Source organism: Carcharhinus amblyrhynchos, chromosome 5 (assembly GCF_965287045.1).
Source record: "Carcharhinus amblyrhynchos chromosome 5, sCarAmb.v2.hapA, whole genome shotgun sequence".
NCBI classification, from domain to species: domain Eukaryota; kingdom Metazoa; phylum Chordata; class Chondrichthyes; order Carcharhiniformes; family Carcharhinidae; genus Carcharhinus; species Carcharhinus amblyrhynchos.
In genome coordinates, this window is record NC_137328.1 from 29,947,628 (window position 1) to 29,970,499 (window position 22,872).

General features: G+C 41.3%; 1 protein-coding gene across 2 annotated transcripts in view; it reads left to right on the top strand.

Annotated features, from left to right (window-relative positions):
- psip1a (PC4 and SFRS1 interacting protein 1a) overlaps positions 1-22,872 on the top strand; it is a 62,322-nt gene that overhangs the window by 18,166 nt on the left and 21,284 nt on the right. For both annotated transcript variants that reach the window (XM_080188558.1, XM_080188559.1), the window contains exons 5-9: positions 2,834-2,905; positions 3,592-3,658; positions 14,355-14,433; positions 18,875-19,115; positions 19,835-19,956. In XM_080188558.1, coding sequence (XP_080044684.1) covers positions 2,834-2,905; positions 3,592-3,658; positions 14,355-14,433; positions 18,875-19,115; positions 19,835-19,956 — 581 coding nt within the window. The remainder of the gene's footprint in view (positions 1-2,833; positions 2,906-3,591; positions 3,659-14,354; positions 14,434-18,874; positions 19,116-19,834; positions 19,957-22,872) is intronic.

Consider the following 22,872-nt stretch of genomic DNA (forward strand, 5'->3'; position numbering starts at 1 on the left):
GGAAGGAGTATCTGATCCAAGGAAGGAGCATGCAGATTATCCAAGAAAGATAATAGGTCTAAGGATTGGGAGCAGTTTAGGATTCAACAAAGAAGAACCAAGGGATTGATTAAGAAGAGGAAAATATAGTACAAATGTAAGCTTGCAAGGACCATAAAGACCGATGTTGAGTTTCTATAGATATGTAAAGAGAAAGAGATTGAAAACAAGTGTAGGTCTCTTACAGACAAAAATGGCGGAATATATAATAGGGGACAAAGAAATAGTGAGCAACGGAGTACATATTTTGGTTCTGTCTTCACAAAAGAGGACACAAATCAGATACCAGAAATGCTGGAGAATGCAAGATTTAGTGAGAGGGAAGAATTTAGGGAGATGAGTAGAGAAATGGCGCTGGGAAAATTGATGGGATTGAAGGCAGATAAATCCCCAGGGCCTGATAATCTACATCTCAAAGTATTTAAGGAAGTGGCTCTAGAAATACTGGGATGCATTGATGGTCATTTTCCAGGATTTTGTAGACTCTGGAACAGTCCCTGCAGATAGGTAGCTAATGTCACTCCAATATTCAAAAGGGAGGTAGAGAGAAAACGGAATTATAGACCAGTAAGCCTAACATTGGTAATGGGGGAAATTCTCAAATCCGTTATCAAGGACTTTATAGCGGAGCATTTAGCAAGAGTGGCAAGATCAGACAGCATGGATTTGTGAAGGGGAAATCGTGCTTGACCGTGATTAAAGCGCATGGGATTGGAGGAAGTGTATTGAGATGGATAGAAAACTGGTTGGCAGAGAAGAAATAGAGTAGGAATTAATGGGTGCTTTTCAAATTGGTAGGCAGTAACTAGTGGGATGCCACAGGGATTGGTGCTGGGACCCCAGCTATTCACGATATATATTAATGATTTGGATGAGGGAACAAAATGTAACATCTCAACATTTGCAGGTGACACCAAGTTAGGTGGGACAAGGATACAGAGATCCTTCAGCATGATCTGGACAAGTTGGGTGAATGGGCAAATCAGTAGCAGATGCAGCATTTGGATAAATGTGAGGTTATTCACTTTGGAGGTAAAAACAAAAAGGCAGATTACCACCTGAACAACTAAATTGGGAGAGGGAAGTGAGCAGCATCACCTGGGTGTCCTTGTGCACCAGTTGCTGAAATTAAGCATGCAGGTGCAGCAGGAGGTAAAGAAGGCAAATGGTATGTTGGCCTTCATTGCAAGAAGTTTTGAGTACCGGAATATGAAGTGTTTTTGTAATTATACAGGGCCTTCATGAGGCCACATCTAGAGTATTGTGTGCAGTTTTGATTTCCTTTTCTAAGGATGTTGTTGCTCTTGTTGGAGTGCAGCGAAAGTTTACCAGGCTGATTCCGGGGATGATGGGATTGATGTACGAGGAGAGATTGACTAGGTTATGATAGTTTTTGCTGAAGTTCAGGTGATTGACAGGGGGGGACCTCATAGAAACTTACAAAACTCTTAACAGGACTAAACGGGACAGATGCAGAAAGGATGTTCCCGATGGTTCCAGGCACCGCTACCAGAGGTCACAGTTAGGACAGAGATGGGGAGATGTTTCTTTACCCAATAGTGAGCCTGTGGAATTCATTATTGCAGGAAGGAGTTAATGCCAAAACATTGAACATATTCAAGAGGTGACTAGATGTAGCACTTGGGGCGAATGGAATCAAAGGATATGGGGAGAAAGCAGAATTAGGCTATTGAGTTGGACAATCAGCCATAATCGTGCTGAATGGTGGAGCAGGCTTGAAGGGCCAAATGGCCTCTTCCTGCTCGTATCTTCTATGTTTCTATGTACACATCATCCAGATTGGTTAAGAGCAGCAGGTCTTTTTAAAAGACATGAATGAGTTCGCTGCATTTTTATGATAATCCAACTGTTTAAAGGTCAAAATATCAGAAATTTATTTCTAGGTTTTTGAACTAAATTCAAATTCTAAGATTGCCACAGTAGGATGTAAATCTGCATTCTCTCAATTTATTCACCAAGATCTCTGGATTACCAACACTATGATATGGAGATGCTGACGTTGGACTAGGGTAAACATGGTAAGAAGCCTCACAGCACTAGGTTAAAGTCCAACAGGTTTATTTGGTAGCAAAAGCCACCTTTGAAAGCTAGTGGCTTTTGCTACCAAATAAACTTGTTGGACTTTAACCTGGTGTTGTGGGACTTCTTACCATGTTTACCAACACTATAACATTGCTCTGTTTTTTCATATGATAGTCTCCAGTGATTATGTTTCATTCCTGTGTAACTTTAATGTCTTGGTAGTTCCATAGGAAATAGATTAATATGCCAAACTAACCTCTGATTTGTTCACTCAGTTACAAAATAAAGTTGGGCCTCTGTGTCCCTGCAGTGAGGCTTGTAGCATTTAAGTGAGCCATCCCTGGTTACCTTCCTAAGTGGCCTTGAGCCTAATCATTGAGACTAGGATTCTGCTGCATAATATTTCTCAGTGCTAATTCAGGTCTCGTGCGTAACCCTTCTCTTATTTCTCAGGTTGTGACTCTTCCCCATTTATACACACCACAAACCTGCTGATTGCCAATCTATTGCATTTGAACAGGCTTAATCCTCTGCTGGGGACCTTCAATTTATATCTGATTTGTAGAATTTAAAGTGGGTTATGTGATGCCACACCATAATCTTTTTTTGAAGTAATTACCTTGTTCTTCCCTTGGTCTAGGTTTATTTTTACCCCCAACAAAATGCACTTAAACCTTGTTCTATATTTAAATTGCGTCATATATAAGCTTATGGTTAGTTGGTCCATTTTGATGCCTTATTGTTTTAATAGGAAACAGCTGCGAAGAAAGCTGCGATAGTACAAGCTCCAAAGAAAGGTGCCAAGAGGGGAAGAAAGAGAAAGGTAGAGAACATCTTGTTGGTTTGTACAAATGCTTAAAGAAATTTGCAAGTTTCTGTGCTATTTTTGGGTCTTAATCTGTTAACAGTGAACATTAATCTGGTTCTGATGCACCTAAGCACCTAAATCTAAACTTGTTAAATTAAATCCATGTGAGTGGGTTAAAATACATATACATACCTAATGTAACAATTTCTTTTGAAATATTGCATTATTGTTATACACAGAATTGATTAGATGTTGTTGTTTTGCTGTCTGTTGAGATTGAACTGAATTGTTTCTAGGCCCAGCATGAAATCTGCTTCCAGTTTAGTTTGTCACTAGCCCAGTCGATTTCATAGAATTCACACTGGCCATCAGTTACCCTCCTCTGATGACACGTGTAACCCTTTTTTTTTGCTTCTCAAGAGAGATTTAGCCTCTGCCCTGCACTTACCATGGAGTTCTGAAATTCAAAGAACATGGGTTCTTATTTAGTCCCAATTTTCTGTGAAATAACATGCATAGCTTATCTGTGCGTGATTGCAATCTGTATTGGGCATGCAATGAGAGATCATCTTCCTATAGATATCTGAATGTACAGCATAAAGGAAAATTAAAATACAGTTCCATCACGTATCCTGTTCCTAGGTTTATTCAAGACTGAGTTCACTTTTGATCTGAAATGTATGAACTCTTTTTAAATTTAGATTGAACAAGTAGAGGTTGGTTCAGAATCTGAACCTGAAAAGCAGAGCGCCAAGCGGAAGAAACAAGGTGCGTGTAATCTCTTCCAAACCTTCAGTAGAATTTGGTTGAATTAAGGCAAATTGGTTGAGTGTATCAAACTTACTGATCAAAGAAGAAATGTAATTGACAAGGCAAAATATTGCAGAAATCTTAAATATAAACAAAAAATGTTGGAAATAGGCTTCAAAGTGCTGTGGAGAAAGAAAACGATGAACATTTTAGATTTGATGGACGGAATTCTCCCCAAAACAATTCTAAGTGTCAAATTTGCAGGAAAACTGGAGTAATTCAGCAAGCTTTAAGGTACTGATGGATAAAGATAAATGTAGTCCTCAAGTTAAGGAGGTAAACTGGGGAAAGACTAATTACAACCATGTTAGGCAGGAACTGAAGAATGTAGTTTGGGGGCAGATGTTTGAGGGCAAATCAACAGTTGGCATGTGAGAGGCTTTCAAGTGCAAGTTGATAGAGATTCAGGACTGGCACAGTCCTGTAAGGATGAAGGATAAGTCTGGCAAGTTTTGGGAATCGTGGATAATGAGAGATATCGTAAGCCTAGTCAAAGAGAAAAGGGAAGCATTTGTCAAAGCTAGGAGGCTGGGAACACGCAAAGCAAGTGTGGAATACAAGGAAAGTAGAAAGAAACGTAATCAAGGAGTAAGAAGGGCTAAAAGGGATCATGAAAAAGCATTGGCCAGCAGGATTAAGAAAAATCCCAAGGCTTTTTGTACAGATATAAAGAGCAAGAGGGTAGCCAGGGAGAGGGTTGGCCCACTCAAGGACAAGGGAGAGAATCTGTGCGTGGAGCCAGAGGAAATGGGTGAAGTATTAACTGAGTACTTTGCGTCAACATTCACCAAAGAGAAGGACTTGATAGATGATGAGTTTGGAAAAGGATGTGTAGATAGTTTGAGTCATGTTGAGATCAAAAAGGAGGAGGTATTGGGGTTCTTGAGAAACATTAAGGTAGACAAGTCCCCAGGGCCTGATGGGATATACCCCTGAATACTGAGAGAGGCAAGGGAGGAAATTGCTGGGCCCTTGAGAAAAATCTTTTGTATCCTCACTGGCTACAGGGGAGGTCCCAGAGGATTGGAGAATAGCCAATGTTGTTCCTTTGTTTAAGAAGGATAGCAAAAATAAGCCAGGTAATGATAGGCCGGTGAGCCTTACATCAGTGGTAGGAAATTATTGGAGAGGACTCTTCAAGACAGAATTTATTTCCACTTGGAAATAAGTGAACGCATTAGTGAGAGGCTTCATGGTTTTGTGAAGGGGAGATCGTGTCTCACGAACTTGATTGAGCTTTTTGAGGAAGTAACAAAGATGATTGATGAGGGTGTGACAGTGGATGTCATCTACATGGATGTCAGTAAGGCCTGTGCCAGGGTCCCTCATGGCAGACCAGTGCAGACAGTGAAGTTGCATGGGATCAGAGGTGAGCTGGCAAGGTAGATATAAAACTGCCTCCGTCAAAGAAGACGGAAGGTAGCAGCTGAAGGGTGCATTTCTGAATGGAGAGCTGTGATAAGTGGTGTTCCTCAGGGATCAGTGCTGGGACCTTGGCTGTTTGTAATATATATAAATGATTTGGAGGAAAATGTAACTGAATTGATTAGTAAGTTTGCAGACGACACAAAGGTTGGTGGATTTGCGGATAGAGATCAGGACCATCAGAGGATACAGCAGGCTATAGACCGGTTGGAGACATGGGTGGAGAGATGGCAGATGGAGTTTAATTTGGACAAATGTGAGGTAATGCATTTTGGAAGGTCTAATATAGATAGAAAACATACAGTAAATGACAGAACCCTTAAGAGTATTGATAGGCAAAGGGACCTGGGTGTACAGGTACACGGGTCACTGAAAGTGCCAGTACAGGTGGAGAAGGTAGTCAAGAAGGCATACAGCATGCTTGCCTTCATTGGCCGGGGCATTGAGTTTAAAAATTGGCAAATCATGTTGCAGTTTTATAGAACTTTAGTTCGGCCTCACTTTTAATATAGTGTTCAATCCTGTCCGCCATATCACCAGAAGGATGTGAAGGCTTTGGAGAGGGTACAGAAAAGATTGACCAGAATGTTGCCTGGTATAGAGGGCATTAGCTACGAAGAGAGGTTGGAGAAAATTAGTTTGTTCTCACTGGAACGACGGAGGTTGAGGGGCAATTTGATAGAAGTCTACAAGATTATGAGAGGCATGGACAGAGTGGATGGACAGAAGCTTTTTCCCATGGTGGAAGAGTCAGTTACTAGGGGATACAGGTTTAAGATGCGAGGGACAAGGTTGAAAGGAGATGTACGAGGCAACACCTTCACACAAAGATTAGTGAGTGTCTAGAACTCGTTGCTGGGGGAGGTAGTGGAAGCGGATACGGTAGTGACTTTTAAGAGGCTCCTCGACAATCAGATGAATAGGATGGGAATAGAGGGTAGGGGGTTTTAGTTAAGTTGGGCAGTATGATTGGTGCAGGCTTGAAGGGCCGAAGGGCTTGTTCCTGTGCTGTGATTTTCTTTGTTCTAATTCGCGCTGGTTTTTTCAGTATGAGTTCAGACTAGAATTTCCCACACTCTCCAGTGCAGAGGCCACCAGCATGAATATCATTAGATTTCAGGGGACGGGGCCTATTCTCACCCAGGAGGCTGAAAGCAGCAGACCTCTGCGCATGCGGAGTGGCTCCATGCTGTCAACCTCCCTCTTTTCTGCCCAGCTTGGGACGCCCACAATGCTTTTCCTCTTCCCTTCAAGGCCCGATTATGACCACCCCCTCCCCCCCCATCCCAGAGTGCCACCTCCTGCCGGACCCACCCCCGATCTTTGGCTTGCCTCCGTCAATCTCAGTGGCAGCACGAACCCCACTGCCCTGTCCTCTTGGCACTGCCTGATGGGCAGTGCCAAGGTGTCCCCTGGGCATTGGCATTTTGTCCCTTGGGCAGTGGTGGGGGCACAGGTTGGCACTGCCGGGGCACCAAACCTCAAGCCTGATCCCCTGGGGGGCCAGATTCCTCCCCCTTTCGCTCCATCAGGGTCGCCCCAATAGTTGCCCGAAAGTGGGGGCTACTATAAACCCCGTTAGGGTGAAATGCTCTGGGGTGGGAGAGGCTAGCGGGCCCGGAGAACATAGTCTCAGGCCCATTGATTACATTTAAATAAAGATTCAAATAACTAACATCTTCCTGCCAGCTTCCAGCGCAGATCTGATAGCACCAGAAATCTGGTGTTGGGATATGCCCGACCGTGAGATTCTCTTACCCTGCTGTGCTAGAAAATTAGTGCACCAGGGTGGAAGAATGGCCCCCAATATCTTTGGGATGACTAGAAAATATTACAAATGTAATAGATTTTAAGGACGTATAGTTCCTGGGAAAGTGGGATTGGGGAGAGAGGCATGCACACGGTGGGTCATGCGTGGGCTGCTCTTGAAAGTTTGAGAGTAGCCTAGTACTTGGCGTCGTTTGTGTATGCTTAAAACTGGACCAGCAGGTGGGCACCACGACAGCTCAGTGACTATCACTGTTTGCTGTGCAGATACATGGATTTGAGCCTGTGTCTGTGGGAGTTTGCGCATTCTCCCTGTGGTTGCGTGGGTTTCCTCCAGGTGCACCGGTTTCCTCCCACACCCCAAAGATGTGCTCTTAGGCTGATTGGTGTAACAAATTGTCCCTAAATTATTCTCCCCTTAATCTGGTTTCCATTGGGGGTACCATAAGCATAGACATGGGTCAAGGGTGGAGGACGAAAAACACATTGTTAATATGGCGGTGCGGGCTCGTTGAGCCAAAGGGCCTGTTTCCAGTGCTGTGTTGTTCTTTGTTCTTTGTCCTTTGAAAGAATAGAAAGAAACTGAATGCTAGAGTGGAAGGCAGGCTTGATTTAATGAACAAAATCCATACAACACCTTCTGTCAAGGGTAAAATGGTTTTCAGTGGTATGAAAATGATGAACTCCATGTTGCGTCTGGATGGCTATGAAGTGTCTAATATAGCTTTTTTTGAACTTAATTGGGATGGTTAAAGTAGCTGAGTGAGACTGTGAATTAAATTGGCAAGTGATCAAAAGCATGGTCATACTTGTGGCCTGAAGAGAGGGGTTTGGCAGAAAGATCACTTGGTCTCCCTGATTTAAAGAGGACTGCATCGTGAGCAACAGATACAACACCGAGGTGTTCACCTCGGAGTATTTAGTACTTAGAACGGTGGGAACAGAAGTTAAAAGGGCAGATAGTTGACAGAACTCTAAGCCATGTGCTCTACTTCTAAAGAGGATGTGTTGTAGGAGGTAATGGAAATGGATGAATTGTTGCAAAGGGAATGTTTCTTTAAGATTGGTGAAAGGAAGCAGTGGATGAGGGGGAAACATGTTGGGTGAAGGCATCACACTAGAGATGGTAGATGATAATCCATTGAATGTGCAGTTGGTGATATAGAAAGTGAGTTTAAGGAGAATCATATCATGACTCTGGAAAGGCGGAACCAAGAGAAATGAGAGTGGCAAGTGCAGCACGTGGCTTAGGATTCTGTCAACTACCATGAATAGGAATTCTTAATTGAAGAATCAAAATTTTGCAGCATAGAAGGAGGCTATTTGGCCCATTGTGTCTTCACCAGCTCCTGAAAGAGCTACCCAGCTGGTCCCATTCTCCAGTCCTATCTTGGTAACTCTTTAAAATGATCACTTTCAAATATCTATCCATCTCTCTTTTAAAACCTATGGACTTGACCACTCTCCCTGGCAGCTCATTCCAAATCCAAAACATCTGAATAAAGCAGTTTCTCCCCATTTCATTCCTAGCTCTCTTGCTGATTGTCTTGCAATTGTGACCCCGAGTCAGTCACATACCAACTAGTGATAATAGAATATCCGTCTTTATCCTGTCAAAATTGTTATAATGTTGAAAACCTGAATAAGGTTACCTTTTCATCTTCTTTCCTCCAAGGAGAAGAAATCCAGTTTCTCTAATCTTTCCTTGTATCTAAAATTCCTCTTTCTGGTATCATTCTAGTAAACTTTCTTTGCACTTTCTCCAGGATTTTAACATCTTTCCTTAAAAAAGGTGCGCAGAATTGAACACACTACTCCAGATGTGGCCTGACCAATGATTTGTAAAGGTGTAACATCACTTCCTTGTTTTTACACCCTATGCCTGTAGAAACCCAAGGATCGTATAAACATCCTTAACAATTTCAACTTGCCTGACCACCTTCAGAGAATTATGCACATGAACCCTGAGGTCACTCTGCTCCTGTACTCTCCTCAAAAGTTGTACTATTGAGAATGTACTGTCTCTCCACATTTCTGCTGCATTGAAATTCATTTGCCAGATTTCTGCCCATTTGGTCAATTTCTTAAGTCGCTCAGCACCATCCTCACAATTCACTATTCTCCCAAGCTTTTTCTGATTGATATAAACTACTTAGAAATAGGTGTTGAGGGCAAAATCTCAAGCTTGTTATCATCTGCAAATTTAGAGATTTTGCCCTCAACACCTATTTCTAAGTAGTTTATATCAATCAGAAAAAGCAAGGGTCTCAACACTGATCTCTGGGGAACATTTTCAATCTGACTCCAATCTGAGAAATACCCATTTATCTCTACCCTCTATTTCCTATCTTCTGGCTAACTTCTAATGCATACTGCTAAGGACTCAACAATCCAAACATTGCTAATTTGCTAACGAACCTGCATGTGGCACCATATCAAATGCTGTCTGAAAGCCCAAATATACAACATCCACAGCACCACCCTCATCCGCTACCTGTGTTACCTCGTGAAAGAACTCAAATCAAGTTTGTCAGACATGACCTGCCTTTGACAAAGCCATGTGTCAAGAAAAATGTGTCAGCGCATATCTGATGCGTTGCTGTGGACAGTGGCATTGTGAGAACAGATGTGATGAGATAGAAAACCTAGAAATATGGAATGGAGTCACGCTTCCCTTCTGTGGGAGTCAAGAAGCTCAGAGAGAGCATTGGTTTGACAGCCTATCCCTAAAAATGAAGATGAAGAAATTAAGGAAGGGTTAAATCAGTGGTTATTGGAGGTCAATTATCTCGGATAATTGATATCTCAGGATATTGTTGCAGGAGTTCCTCAGGTTTGGACCAACCATCTTCAGCCATTTTGTCAATGATCTTCCTTTTATCAGAAGGCCAGAAGCAGAAATATTTGCCGGTGAATTACTGTATGATTGATTGTACCAATCTTCTGATACTCCATCTACAGCAAGATCAGGACAACATTCAGGCTTGGGCTGAAAAGTGGCAAGTTATGTTCATGTCATGTAAGTGCCAGGCCATTACCTTCCCCAACAAGAGAGAACCTAACCACTTTCTTTTGATTTTCAGAGGCTTCATAATTACTGAATTCCCCACTGCCAAAATTTTAGGAGTTACCATTGATTAGAATGTGAAGTGGCGGCCCAGCCATATAAATACTATGGCTACGTTGCAGGTCATAAGTTAGGAATTCTGCAGGTACTAACATGACTCCTGACTCCCCAAAGTCTGTCTGCCATCTACAAGGCAGGTGTGTGATGGAATGCTTTACTTGCCTGGATGAACTAACAGTGCAGAAGAGATCTTTTGGCCCATCACATATGCACAGACATGCCGACACACCTCACATCTCAACTGATTCCATTTATCAGCACTTAGCTTTGAATGTTGTGATATGCCAAATCCTAATGCAGCTCCAACAACACTCAGGAAGCCTAACATCATCCAGGATAAAGTAATGCACTTGATTCAAAACCCATTCACCACCTTGAATATTCACTCTCTCCACCACTAATGCACACTGGCAGCAGTGTGTGACATCTACAGGATGCATTGTAGCAACTCTTCAAATCACTGCCAACAGAAACTCTCAACTCTATCCACCTTAAAGGACAAGGGCAGAAGACACACAACATCCTGACTTGAACTATGTTGAACTTCATGTCATTGGATCAAAATTCTTGAAGACCTTAGCAGATCTGTAGGTATACCCCACATGGACTGCAGTGGTTCAGGAAGGAAACCTAATCATCTTCACAAGAGCAATTAAGGATGTGCAACAAATGCTGGTCTAGCCAGTGAAGCTGGCATGCTGTGAATGAATTAAAAACACAATTTCAGCCTGCAGTTCAGAAGGAACTAACATTTTAGGTTTGTTTATAAATCTATTTATCTGAAGTTAAATATCTCAAGATTATTTTTCCAGTCGCATTCAGAATTTTCTTTGAGTGAAGAAAGGCAAATATCATGGGAGAGACAACTGAGTGAAAGGGAGCCCTTGACCGAGACTGAGCTGAAGTCCAAAGCCCTCTTAACATCCAATTATCTAAACAATAAACTTTGGAACATTGTAAATGTTATATGGAGAAAGACCATAGCTCATCTATTTCATTCATTCTACAACAGACCTGGAGATGAAGGAAAGCCCTATGGTGTAGAGCATGTGGCAATTCCATGAAATAGGCACCCTGTAGTGACTGTGGTTCAGTACTGATTCATTCAAGCGTAAACTAAATTGAATTCATTCTGAAAATAATATTTTGTGAGATAGTATATGAGCGATTTGAGATATGACATATAAGTGCAGTGGAGAGCTTTAGGAATCATCGATCCAAATTCACTTGTTCTTTTGAAATGCGCTGTATTTGCTAGACAGATAATTAATATCTCAAAGCCTGCTCCTCATGCACCGTACACAGAACCCATGATCACAATCAAAGGGCAGAAACTACAGGCAGTGGACCAGTATACTTACCTTGGCAGCACCCTCTCCCAAGCAGTGACTATTGATACAGAAGGTAATTGCAGAATAGCAACAGCAAGTTCTGTTTTTGATAGACTGCGCTCCACTGTATGGGAAAGTCAAGGAATCAGCCTAGCAACAAAACTGAAGGTCTACAGTGTTGTGGTACTCACTACCCTCCTGTATGCCTGTGAATTGTGCATGTGTATCAAAGGCATGCAAGACAGCTCAATCATTTCCACATGACTTGTCTTCGCAGAATATTATGCATGAAATGACAAGACAAAAAGTACCAGACATTAACGGTCTCTCTAGAGCAAATCTGACGTCAGTCCACACGCTGCTGATGAGAGCACAGAACCAGTGGGCAGGTCATGTCATCCGTATGCTGGCCGAGCGCATACCCAAGCAGCTCCTTTTTGGGGAACTCTCTGCTGGAAGACGCTCGCATGGAGGGCAGAAGAAACAAGTCAAAGACACACTCAAGGCCTCTCTGAAGTTGATTGACATAAACACGACCACCTGGGAAACGCTGGTACAAAACCGCCCACCTGGCGCTGCTTCATCCACAAAGGCTGTCTAGCATGTGAAGCAAGGTGCAATGCTGAAGTGCAACTTGAGTGCAAGCTGCGCAAGTCCAGAGCCACCAGCGCAACTACAGTGCCTACAGAAGCCTGTCCAATATGTGACAAGACATTCCGTGCCCGAATTGGCCTGATCAGTCATCTTCGGGCACACCGCATCCAGCCTCAAAATGACTAATGAAGTCGAGGTTGTCATCAATGATGATGGATGAAAAACAACAAAATCTCAAATTGCTCATATTTGGTATCCCAAAATGTTATTTTCTGAATTAAATCATTTTCATTTGTGCATGACTGAATCAACATTACTTAATTCTACCTTCACTCTAGGGAACCTGACATGTAAATGAACTGCTTTAATTTATGTTTAGGCAGATTAGTTTTGAATTTTACCCGCTTCAAAAAGCCATGTTTTTCTACCCTGTTGTCCTGAAATAGATGAATGAGCTTGTCATAGCCTGAATTTCCTAATCTCATTTTAGAACAATTGTATCACCGCTCAACCTTCTAGTTTTCCAGTGAGAATGTACCAATTTGCATAATCGGTCTTCTAATTTAGTTTCTCAATTCATTCTGCTTAGCCTCTGCTATATTCCTTCTGTAGCTGCAGTACACTTGTTTACTATGGCAATCAGAACTGATGGCACACAATTTATAGAGAGGCAGGATTACCTCACTATTTGATTTTATAATATATCCAACATCTAGTTTGCTTTACTTCCTGCCATCCAGCAAAGAGCTTCAATTTATTGTCAGTTGGCCCACATCTTTTTAATAAAATTTTAAGTAATAGTCCCAACTAGAGTTTTTTCTCCCATCTGATCCGTCAATTATCTTGTCCATTTCCCAAGCTTATTAAAATACCTGTTTGTCATCTTTGCTTTTACAATCTAACATTTTCATCAGTTTAGTATCTGTAGAGTTAATTACTGCTTGTGATGCTAGCATCAGTTATGAAGTGGGTCGTCATTAATAACATTCTGCCAGCCTACATAGGAGGAGCATCAATTCTTGATATCATTGTTCCATGATTGTATCTTTAATAACTTAATTTTGCCCACAATGGACATTTGAATTTACGAGTCTAGTTTCCTGGGCCACTTTTGCTATCATTTATTTAAAAAAAAAACTTTCTGCAGTCCCAAAAAACATCTCCAATGTTCAATAATTTATTGTAGATTTGTGCCAAAGATCCTTCAATTTCCTCCCTTGGTTTCTTGGAGATTTTCAGATACACCTTATCTGATCTAGATTTATTTGCCATGCATTTGGATAGCAATTTGGCAGTCACCGGAAGAGTATGAATAGTGTCACAAATTGCTGATACCCCTTCATTAGGTAAAGATATAAAAAGGTAGGATAAGTGGAACTGAATGGTCTAACTCTATGTAGCTAGCTCACTGCAATACCTGTTAGTTTCCTATCAGATTGCCTCCTTTGTAAAACTAAACCAAAAAAATTGTTACCTTTGAGGCCATATAGCATCTTCTAGGTCTTGTTTGCTTGAGGGGTAACAATTAGATAAAGGCCTTGCTTATATCCAGAAGATCAGATTTTTTTTGGAGCAATTTATCAGGTTACTGGCTAATTTGGGGCATTAGTGAAGGCTGGTTCAGTATTATGCCTGAGATTAGCTTGAAGAATTTGCTTCAAGTAGTTTGGCTCTCTTCGTTTTGAGTCGAGTTTTTTGCCAGCAATTTCTGAATGAACTTAAAACCTAAAATGTGGAAACAAATGGCTATTATGAAATTGCATGCAGTCTTTGGTCATAAGTCAGTTGTGTTGTGTTTTGGAAGCACTAGCAATTGTTTGTACTTATTAAAAAAAACTTTGTTTGCCAAGTTTAGAATAAGGTTACAACTATAGTGGTGTGGTATCCTCAGTAGGACTCAGAAATGCTTCGAGAAGATGGAGAAAGAGCAGTCTGGTGGATTCCTATAGTTCATTTTGGGTAAACAATTCTCAAGTATTAGTAAGATTCATAATAGTATGATGTTCAACTTGCATATTTTTGTGTAGGTGTTTGAGGTGTCTTAAAATTTTCAATTTACGTTAGCAAAAGAGAAATGTAAATTTTAAGTTGGTCTGAAACTGAAGGCTGTGGCATTACTTTGGAAAACTCGAGATCTGTTTGATAGATTTAACTTGGCTGTACTCAAGGTGTCACTTAGTGACCAACATTACAACAAAGTAAATTGATGTTTTTAAAAAAATTCATGTGCTCTTCTCCCTTCATTCCCTTCCGCCAACCCCAACAAAAGCATTGCGTCTAATTTCAGGTCCTTGAGCCTGCTTTTGCAATTCTGAATAATGCACTTTTAAGTATTTGCTGTGACAGTGTTTGAGTATTGCATTTCTTGAGGCTTTTAGTTTAAGGATCTCGCTATGCTTTATGCATACAGCCGTTGAAGTGAAGACACCAAAGCCCCGAGGAAGACGGCCCAAAGTCATGGTGATACCTGCACGTTCAGATGATGAAAGGTGAGTGGATAGTTCAGCTGCAAATAATTCACCAATCAAGACTTTAAAGGTTGGAACATAGAACATTACAGCGCAGTACAGGCCCTTCGGCCCTCGGTGTTGCGCTGACCAGTGGAACCAATCTAATGACCCTCTAACCTAAACTATTCCAATGTTATCCATATGCCTATCCACTGACTATTTGAACGCCCTTAAAGTTGGCGAGTCCACAACTGCTGCAGGCAGGGCATTCCACGCCCTTACTACCCTCTGAGTAAAGAACCTACCTCTGACATCTGTCCTATAGTTACCACCCCTTAATTTAAAGCTATGTCCCCTTGTGTTAGCTGTCACCATCCGAGGAAAAGGGCTCTCACTGTCCACCCTATCTAACCCTCTGATCATCTTGTATGCCTCAATTAGGTCACTTCGTAACCTTCTCTCTAATGAAAATAACCTCAAGTCCCTCAGTCTTTCCTCATAAGACCTTCCCACCATACCAGGCAACATCCTGGTAAACCTCCTCTGCACCCTTTCCAATGCCTCCACATCTTTCTTATAATGCGGCGACCAGAACTGTACGCAATACTCCAAGTGCGGCTGCACCAGAGTTTTGTACAGTTGCAACGTGACCTCACGGCTCTGAAATTCAATCCCTCTACCAATAAAAGCTAACACACCGTATGCCTTTTTAACAACCTTATCAACCTGGGTGCCAACTTTCAGGGAGCTATGCGCATGTACACGGAGATCTCTCTGCTCGTCAACACTCCTAAGAGTCCTTCCATTAGCCCTGTATTCTGTATTCCTGTTCTTCACTCTCCACTATGCCACCAATCCTGGTGTCATCTGCAAACTTACTGACCATGCCTCCTATATTCTTATCCAAATCATTAGTATCAATGACAAATAACAGTGGACCTAGCACCGATCCCTGAGGCACACCGCTGGTCACAGGTCTCCAGTTTGAAAAACAACCTCTACAACCACCCTCTGGTTTCTGTCATCATTGTGAGACTGCTTACTATGTTTACCCCAGTCCAACGCCGGCATCTCTACGTCATCTGTCATGAGGCCAATTTTGTATCTATTTAGCTATCCCACCCAGGATCCCGTGAAATTTAATCTTATGCAACAACCTGTTACATGGTATCTTGTCAAAGGCCTTGCTAACGTCAGTGTAGATAACACCACCTGTACTGTTCTCATCTATCTTCGTTACCCCTTCAAAAAACTCAGTCAAATTTGTGGGACATGATTTTTCACCCACAAAGCCATGCTGACTGTTGCTAATGAGTCCTTGGATCTCTAAATGCCTGTAGATCCTGTCTCTCAAAATACCTTACAACAACTTACCCACCACAGATATGAGGCTCACCAGTCTCCAGTTCCCAGGCTTTTCCCTGCAGCCCTTTTTAAACAAAGGCAGAACATTTGCCACCCTCCAATCTTCAGGCACCTCACTTGTGGCTGTCAGTTATTCAAATATCTCTGCTAGGGGACCCGCAATTTCCTTCTTAACCTCCCATAATGTCCTGGGGTACACTTCTTCAGGTTCCAGGGATTTATCTACCTTGATGTGTTTTAAGGCTTCCAGCATCACCACCTCTGTAATATGTCAAACCATCACTATTTATTTTCCTGAGTTCCCTAACATCCATGCTTTTCTCAACAGTAAATACTGATGAGAAATACTCATTTAGGATCTTACCCATCTCTTGTGGATCCACACATAGGTGACCATTGTCAATCCATAAGAGGCTCTACCCACTCCCTAGTTACTCTTTTGGCCTTTATGTATTTGTAAAAGTTCTTTGGATTCTCTTTTGCCTTATCTGCCAGAACAATCTTGTATCCAGTTTCTGTCCTCCTGATTTCTCTCTTAACTCTACTCCTACACCTCCTATATTCTTCATTTGATCTCAGCTGCCTATGCATGTCATGTGCCTCCTCCTTCTTGACCAGGGCCTCAATATCTCGAGTCATCCAGGGTTTCCTATTTTTACCAGTCTTGCCCTTCACTCTAAGAATAATGTGCTTACCCTGAACCCTGGTTAACACACTTTTGAAAGCTTCACACATAACAGACATCCCTTTGCCTTCCCACAGACTCCCCCAATTAACTTTTGTAAGTTCCTGAATGATACCATCAAAGTTGGCCTTGCCCCAATTTAGAATTTTAACTTTTGGGCCAGATCTATCATTCTCCACAGCTATCTTAAAACTAATAGAATTATGGTCACTGGTCTCAAAGTGATCCCTCACTAACACTTCTGTCACCTGCCCTCCCTTACTTCCCAAGAGGAGGTCAAGTTTTGCTCCCTCTTTAGTTGGGCCATCCACATACTGAATGAGAAATTCCTCCTGAATACACTCAACATCTCTCCATCCAACCCTCTAATACTATGAGTGTCCCAGTCAATGTTGGGAAGTTAAAATCCTGTACTATCCCTTACCACCCTATTTTTCTTCTTACATATTTGCTCTTCAGTTTCCCGCTGACTGTTTGGAGGCCTAAAGGCCCCCCCCTCCTTTCTCAGTTCTTCCGATATAGACTCTGTGGCCAAACCCTCGGATATATCCCTTCTCGATATTACTGTGATGTTTTCCCTAATCAAAAGTGCAACTACCCCTCTCTTACCTCCTGTCCTATCTTTCCTATAGCATCTGTACCCTAGAACATTGAGCTGCAAGTCCTGTCCCTCCCTTAGCCATGTTTCAGCAATTGCTGTAATATCCCAGTCCCGCATACCCATCCATGCCCTGAACTTATCTGTCTTGCCCGACAGGCCTCTTGCATTGAAATAAATGCAGTTTAATCTGGACTTCCCTTGCTCTCTGCTCTGCTTTTATATGATCTGTCTGGTACTAGGAATACTGACACTGCCTTTACTATTTAATGTGCTCTCTTTAACTTCTGTGCTGTCCTCAACCTTCTGTTCTGTCTCCGTACTGCTTTGGGTCCCACCCCTCTGCCAAACTAATTTGAACCCTCCGGAGCAGCTCAAGCAAATCTCCTAGCCAGGATATTAGTCCCCCTCCAGTTCAGGTGTAACCTGTCCCTCTTGGACAGGTCACTCATTTATCCAGAAGAGATCTTAATGATCCAAAAATATAAATTTTTGCCCCCTGCACCAGCTCTCAAGCCACACATTCATCTGCCTGATGTGTTTATCATAAGATCCAGCAAACAGCAGTGTGATCAGTAATTTACTGACATTGGTTGATAGACAATCTGCTTCATATTGTACAAATAAGTTCATTGTTGTTGAAAGGTTGGTGGTAGTAGGGGTGTAATTATAATACCCATTCTGCCATCAAACAAATGAACAATAAACAAGATTTTTTTAATGATGTTGGTTGAGGAATAGTTTTCCTTGCAAAGTAGCGCTGTGGGATTTGTTTCCTGTGCACTTGAGAGGTCATTTAGGGCTTTGGTTTAACATCTCATCTGAAAGATAAAGAAACCCTATGTTGTAGAATAGAGGAATTAGTTGTTTCAAGGCCTTATCAATTCCCTTAATCTTGTGAATGATGTTTTGAGAGGCGAATGCTGGAAACGTAAAACAGAAGTGGAACAAAGCAGTTCCTTGTGTTGTTCTGCCATTTAATTAGTTTATAGTTGATCTATTCCTCAACTTCATTTACCCATCTGACCTCTAAATCCCTGATACCCTTACCTAGAAAAGCCTTATCATCACTGCTTTTAAAATTTTACTTGACCCAACATTCACAGCCTTTAGGAGGAACAAAGCATTTCCAATGGCTGACTAATTTCCTTCATGAATGGCTAACTAATTCTTCTATTATACAACTTAAGTTTTCATTAGTACGTCTTGGAATATTAGTACACTTTCGTACATCTTTAGTATCTAGATGAGATCATAGAATCATGGAATCATAGAACCCTACAGTGCAGAAAGAGGCCCTTCGGCCCATCGAGTCTGCACTGAACACAATCCCACCCAGGCCCATATATTGTACCCACTAATCCCTTTAACCTATGCATCCCTGGACACTAAAGTGCAATTTCTTAGCATGGCCAATCAACCTAACCCGCACATCTTTGGACTGTGGGAAGAAATAGTAGAACCCGGAGGAAACCCACGCAGACACGAGGAGAATGTGCAAACTCCACACAGACAGTTACCCGAGCCGGGAATCAAACCCAGGACCCTGGAGCTGTGAAGCAGCAGTGCTAACCACTGTGCCGTCCCGTTAGATGTTGAAACAAAGCCCAAATGACCACGTAAGTGGACAGGAAATTTGCGATGGGAAGCTATTCCTCAACCAATTCAATTTCCATTTTAAATCGTGTGGAGAAAGTGATAGGAAATACACTTCAGACTAGAAATCTGAATAAATGCCTTTTTTGTCTACTAAAACCTCTTGTTTTAAGTTCTGCTGATATTTAATTTCTAGTTTGAATATTATGTAACTGCTGTGTTGTTTGTACTGCCAGTGAGAATGATGTTATGAACAAAGCTGAGGAAAAGAAGGCAGTCACAGAGGAAAAACGAAAGAAGCAACAAGAGCACAAGAAAGTAAAAGAGGAGGAAGAGAAGAAAGAGGAAAAAAAGAGTGACAAACCAAAAAAAGTTGTTAAAAAGGAAGGAAAAAAGGACCTTGCAGAACCCAAGCGAAGGAGGAATACCAAGACTAAGTCAATGTCAGAGTCAGAAGAGGAGGAACCAGAAGATGAAGTATGTACAGTCTATCTAAAAGCATGGATTTGAGCTTTATTTAACCTGATTCATGTTTGTTCATCTTCCTCTGGTCAAACTACTGACAGTGTCTATATATCTTTAATGGTCTGCCAGAAGCAGGTTTGAAAATCAGTAATTTGATTTGACTCTTCCTGACAAGTAAAATATTGGATTAGAAATGCATTCTTGATGTGTGTTTTGGGAGTTGACTCTTGTACTAATTCTACATTTTTGAGTGACTACCAAATGCATGTGGTTAAATTCCATGTTCTGTGGTTGCCCTTGAAAGACATGATGCCTGACTTATTGTCGGAATGAGCAGTTTTCTTCACACGCCATAACCCCCCTCCCCCATTTCCAAGTTTTCCAGGATCGTTCTAATTATTATTGAATTGTCCACTAGCTTTCATTGTACAATCAAGATCTGCTATTACTACTGAATGTGATTGTTTATCTTTGTGGGGTTATTCAGTTTGGTTATTCAGTGGGAAAAATTGTGGCATTTTCTGAGATAATGGAATCCTGCAACATGTCTCTCACACTTGCAGGTTAATATCTTGAGACTATGCTCACAGGTCAGCTTGTGCTAAAATGCTTTCAATTATAACCTTCTGTCAAAGAACAGATCTGTTTATTTCACGACTAAACCTTTATCTAGTGTTCTCTTTACCTTTTGTCATTTACAACACTTTTTCGTTGATTTTTTATATTGCAAGGAAGAGAAAAGCAAGAAAACGAAGTGGGATGCTGCTAATAGACGAAATCTATTGAAAAAGCAAAATGAAAAAGACCAAGAGGAAAAGCTCCGCAAAATGGAGGAGAGCAAAAAGGATGAGCTGTAAGTACCAGTTTATGTTGATATTATTGTGTACTGAACTAGAGAAAATGTTGATTATTTAAATATTTTGCATCAAAGGTCAGTACTTGCTGCCCTAATGATGGGTCACAGCTGGGCCATGATTATTCCAGGATACTTTCTTTATGTGGAGCTAGAAGATTGTTGCACAGAAGGAAACTAATTGCCTGTTTCTGTGCCAGTTGGTCAGAAAGAAAATTCAAAACTTTATCCCAGAGTCTTGCTCCTGCCATACCCTTTTATCTACCTCTGATTCACATATTTAGCCACTTTTACCCCTGATCTGCTCCTTGTAGCAAATTATTCTATGTTTCATTTACTTTAGCTACAAGCTGGTCGTTGAGGCCTAATTATTGTTTAGGCAAGCAATTTTGTTTAATGTTCTCTCCCTTTCTTCACTATCCACCTCCCAACTAATAAATTTGGGAATACAGTTACAAAAGCTTGGGGAATCACTGCTTGCTATTGAGAGCTAAAGATGGAAGTATTTGCAGCATACCAGTATTTGTAGGGTTTCTGATGGTCATTGCTTTGGAGTTTGTATGTTCTATCTAAGCTGGCATGAGTTTCCTCCGGGTGCTCAGGTTTCCCCTCTTGGTACAAAAATGTGCAGGGTTAGGTAAGATGACGCTCTTTGGAGAGTTGTTGCAGACTCAATACGCTGAATGGCCTACTATATTTTAGGGATTCGGACTTGTTTGCCTTTTAACTTGGTATCATTTACCTCCTGATCTGATGCAATGATCCTAGATCTAGGTACTGGACCCTCCCTCATAAAGTGATCCACTTCATAGGACTGCTTCATAATGAAGTTCAGAAGCACCAAGTCAGGAGCAGGAATAAAAGGTCAATTCAAGTATTTTTCCTAGTATCAGAAGCATGAACATAAGTATGAAGCAGCCATTATTAAATGAATGGGTGTGGTGTGTCTTTTACTAGCCTCTGCTTTTGCTATGGTTTTTGTGCTATAGGTCTTTCATTGGCTTCGGCCATCTCAGCAATTCTTCTGGGTAATGGATGAAGTTAGGGGATGATGATTGTGACTCTGTCTTGGTATTATCATAGTCATCTTCAGTTTGCTCTAAATCTTGTGGGTTTTGATTTGTTATACTGGCCAATATTTTATCATCTGGCATTGTCTTGTTGGTAGCTTCTTGGACATGATACTCAGTGCAAGTTTTAATATTTATGGTATCTAATTTAGCTTCAGGTACTGACCCGACATTGTTTAGATTGTGGGCATTGAATCCATCATAGTTCACAACTCTTCTGGCTTTCAAGCATCTTTTCTTCAGTGAAAGCTTCTTGTAGATTCTCTCTTTCATATTGGTCTCTTCAGATTAGTTGTCCTGTCATCCTTATTGCCCATCATTTTCTTGATCAGTTCTCTACTGCCATTAATGTTGAGGAAACAGCAATGATGTCAGAGACCCAGACTAATGCTCTTACTCAGATCGCACCAGAGCAGTTGGTGGAATTTGAATTCCATTAATAAATCTGGAATATAATTAGCTTGATTAATGTGACATAACACAAGCATCTTTTGTCATGAAAATCCATCTGGTTCACTAATATCCTTAACCAGGTGACTCCTAACGCAGCTATCTACCAAAAGTAGTGATATGGTAGTCATGGTAGTGATTTTAGGCATATATGATAATAGCAGTGTCCTTTGGCAAATCCGATGATAATGAGTGGCATGCGCAGACCAGTTTTGTTGCAACAAATGAGAACTGTCAGCTTTGTTGTTATCTATTTAAATGCGGTTGTTTTGTTAGTGTTATTTCTTCTCCCATTATTTTTTTGAAGCGCAAAACTGTCCCGTCATGTTTGTAGACTTGGTTTATCCTTTGGTAAGGCTATCTTTTAACTCGGCAGGAAATTGTGTTGTGACTACCTCCTCTGCAGGCCATTGTTTTCTTATATTAATTTGCAAAATGCTGCTCTGGCTCCAAACTCATTTATTGGTAAAACTTCTTAGCCTGAGCTTGAAGGTCTGGATATGGGTTCATCCTTGGCTCTCTTGCTGTCTTGTCAAGAAGTATATTGTCGATATTTCGGGCTTTCCCTCTTGATTGACAACCTTCATCCATCTCTGTTGGTACTCATTGCAACGTCTCTTGATCTTTAAGCCATCTGTAAACCATTCTTTGCAAATTGGATGTTTGCACAGTATCTTCTTTGATTTGGGCAATGATTTTCAGTTTTATGATTCAGTATGCAATTTTGCACTGATCATTTTCGGTCTTAGTACAAGGTTTACCAGTATTTATACAGAGAAAACTGGCATCTTAATTAGTCATGGGGTTATCAGATGTTGGCTGGTTCAAGTCATTTGTAAAGCATTTATAGTTCCACAGCGTGCCAGAATGATAAACTTGCTTGAAACTTTTGTATTCCATGTCCTATTACGTGCAAAGTTCTGAGCTTTATACAAACAGTAAATCAACATCCGATTTGGGAGTCTTTCAAATGATAGTTAATCGGAATTCAGGACCGGCATGTACCAGTGAGAATGAAGGATAAGTGTGGCAAGTATCAGGAACCCTGGATAATAAGAGATATTATGAGCCTTGCCAAAAAGAAAAAGGAAGCATTCCGTAACTTCTAAAAGGCTTAGGACAAATGAAGCTCTTGAAGAATATAAAGAATGTAGGAAGGAACTTAAGGCAGGAGTTTGGAGGGTTAAAAGGGGTCATGAAAAGCCCTTGGAGAACAGAATTAGGAAAATCCTACGGCATTTTATAAGTATGTAAACAGTAAGAGGTTAGCCAGGGAAAGGGTTGGTCCACTCAAGGATAGTGGAGGGAATCTATGTGTGGAACCAGAAGAAATGGGTGAAATACTAAATGAACACTTTGCTTTAGTGTTTGCCAAAGAAAGGGACTTGATGGATGA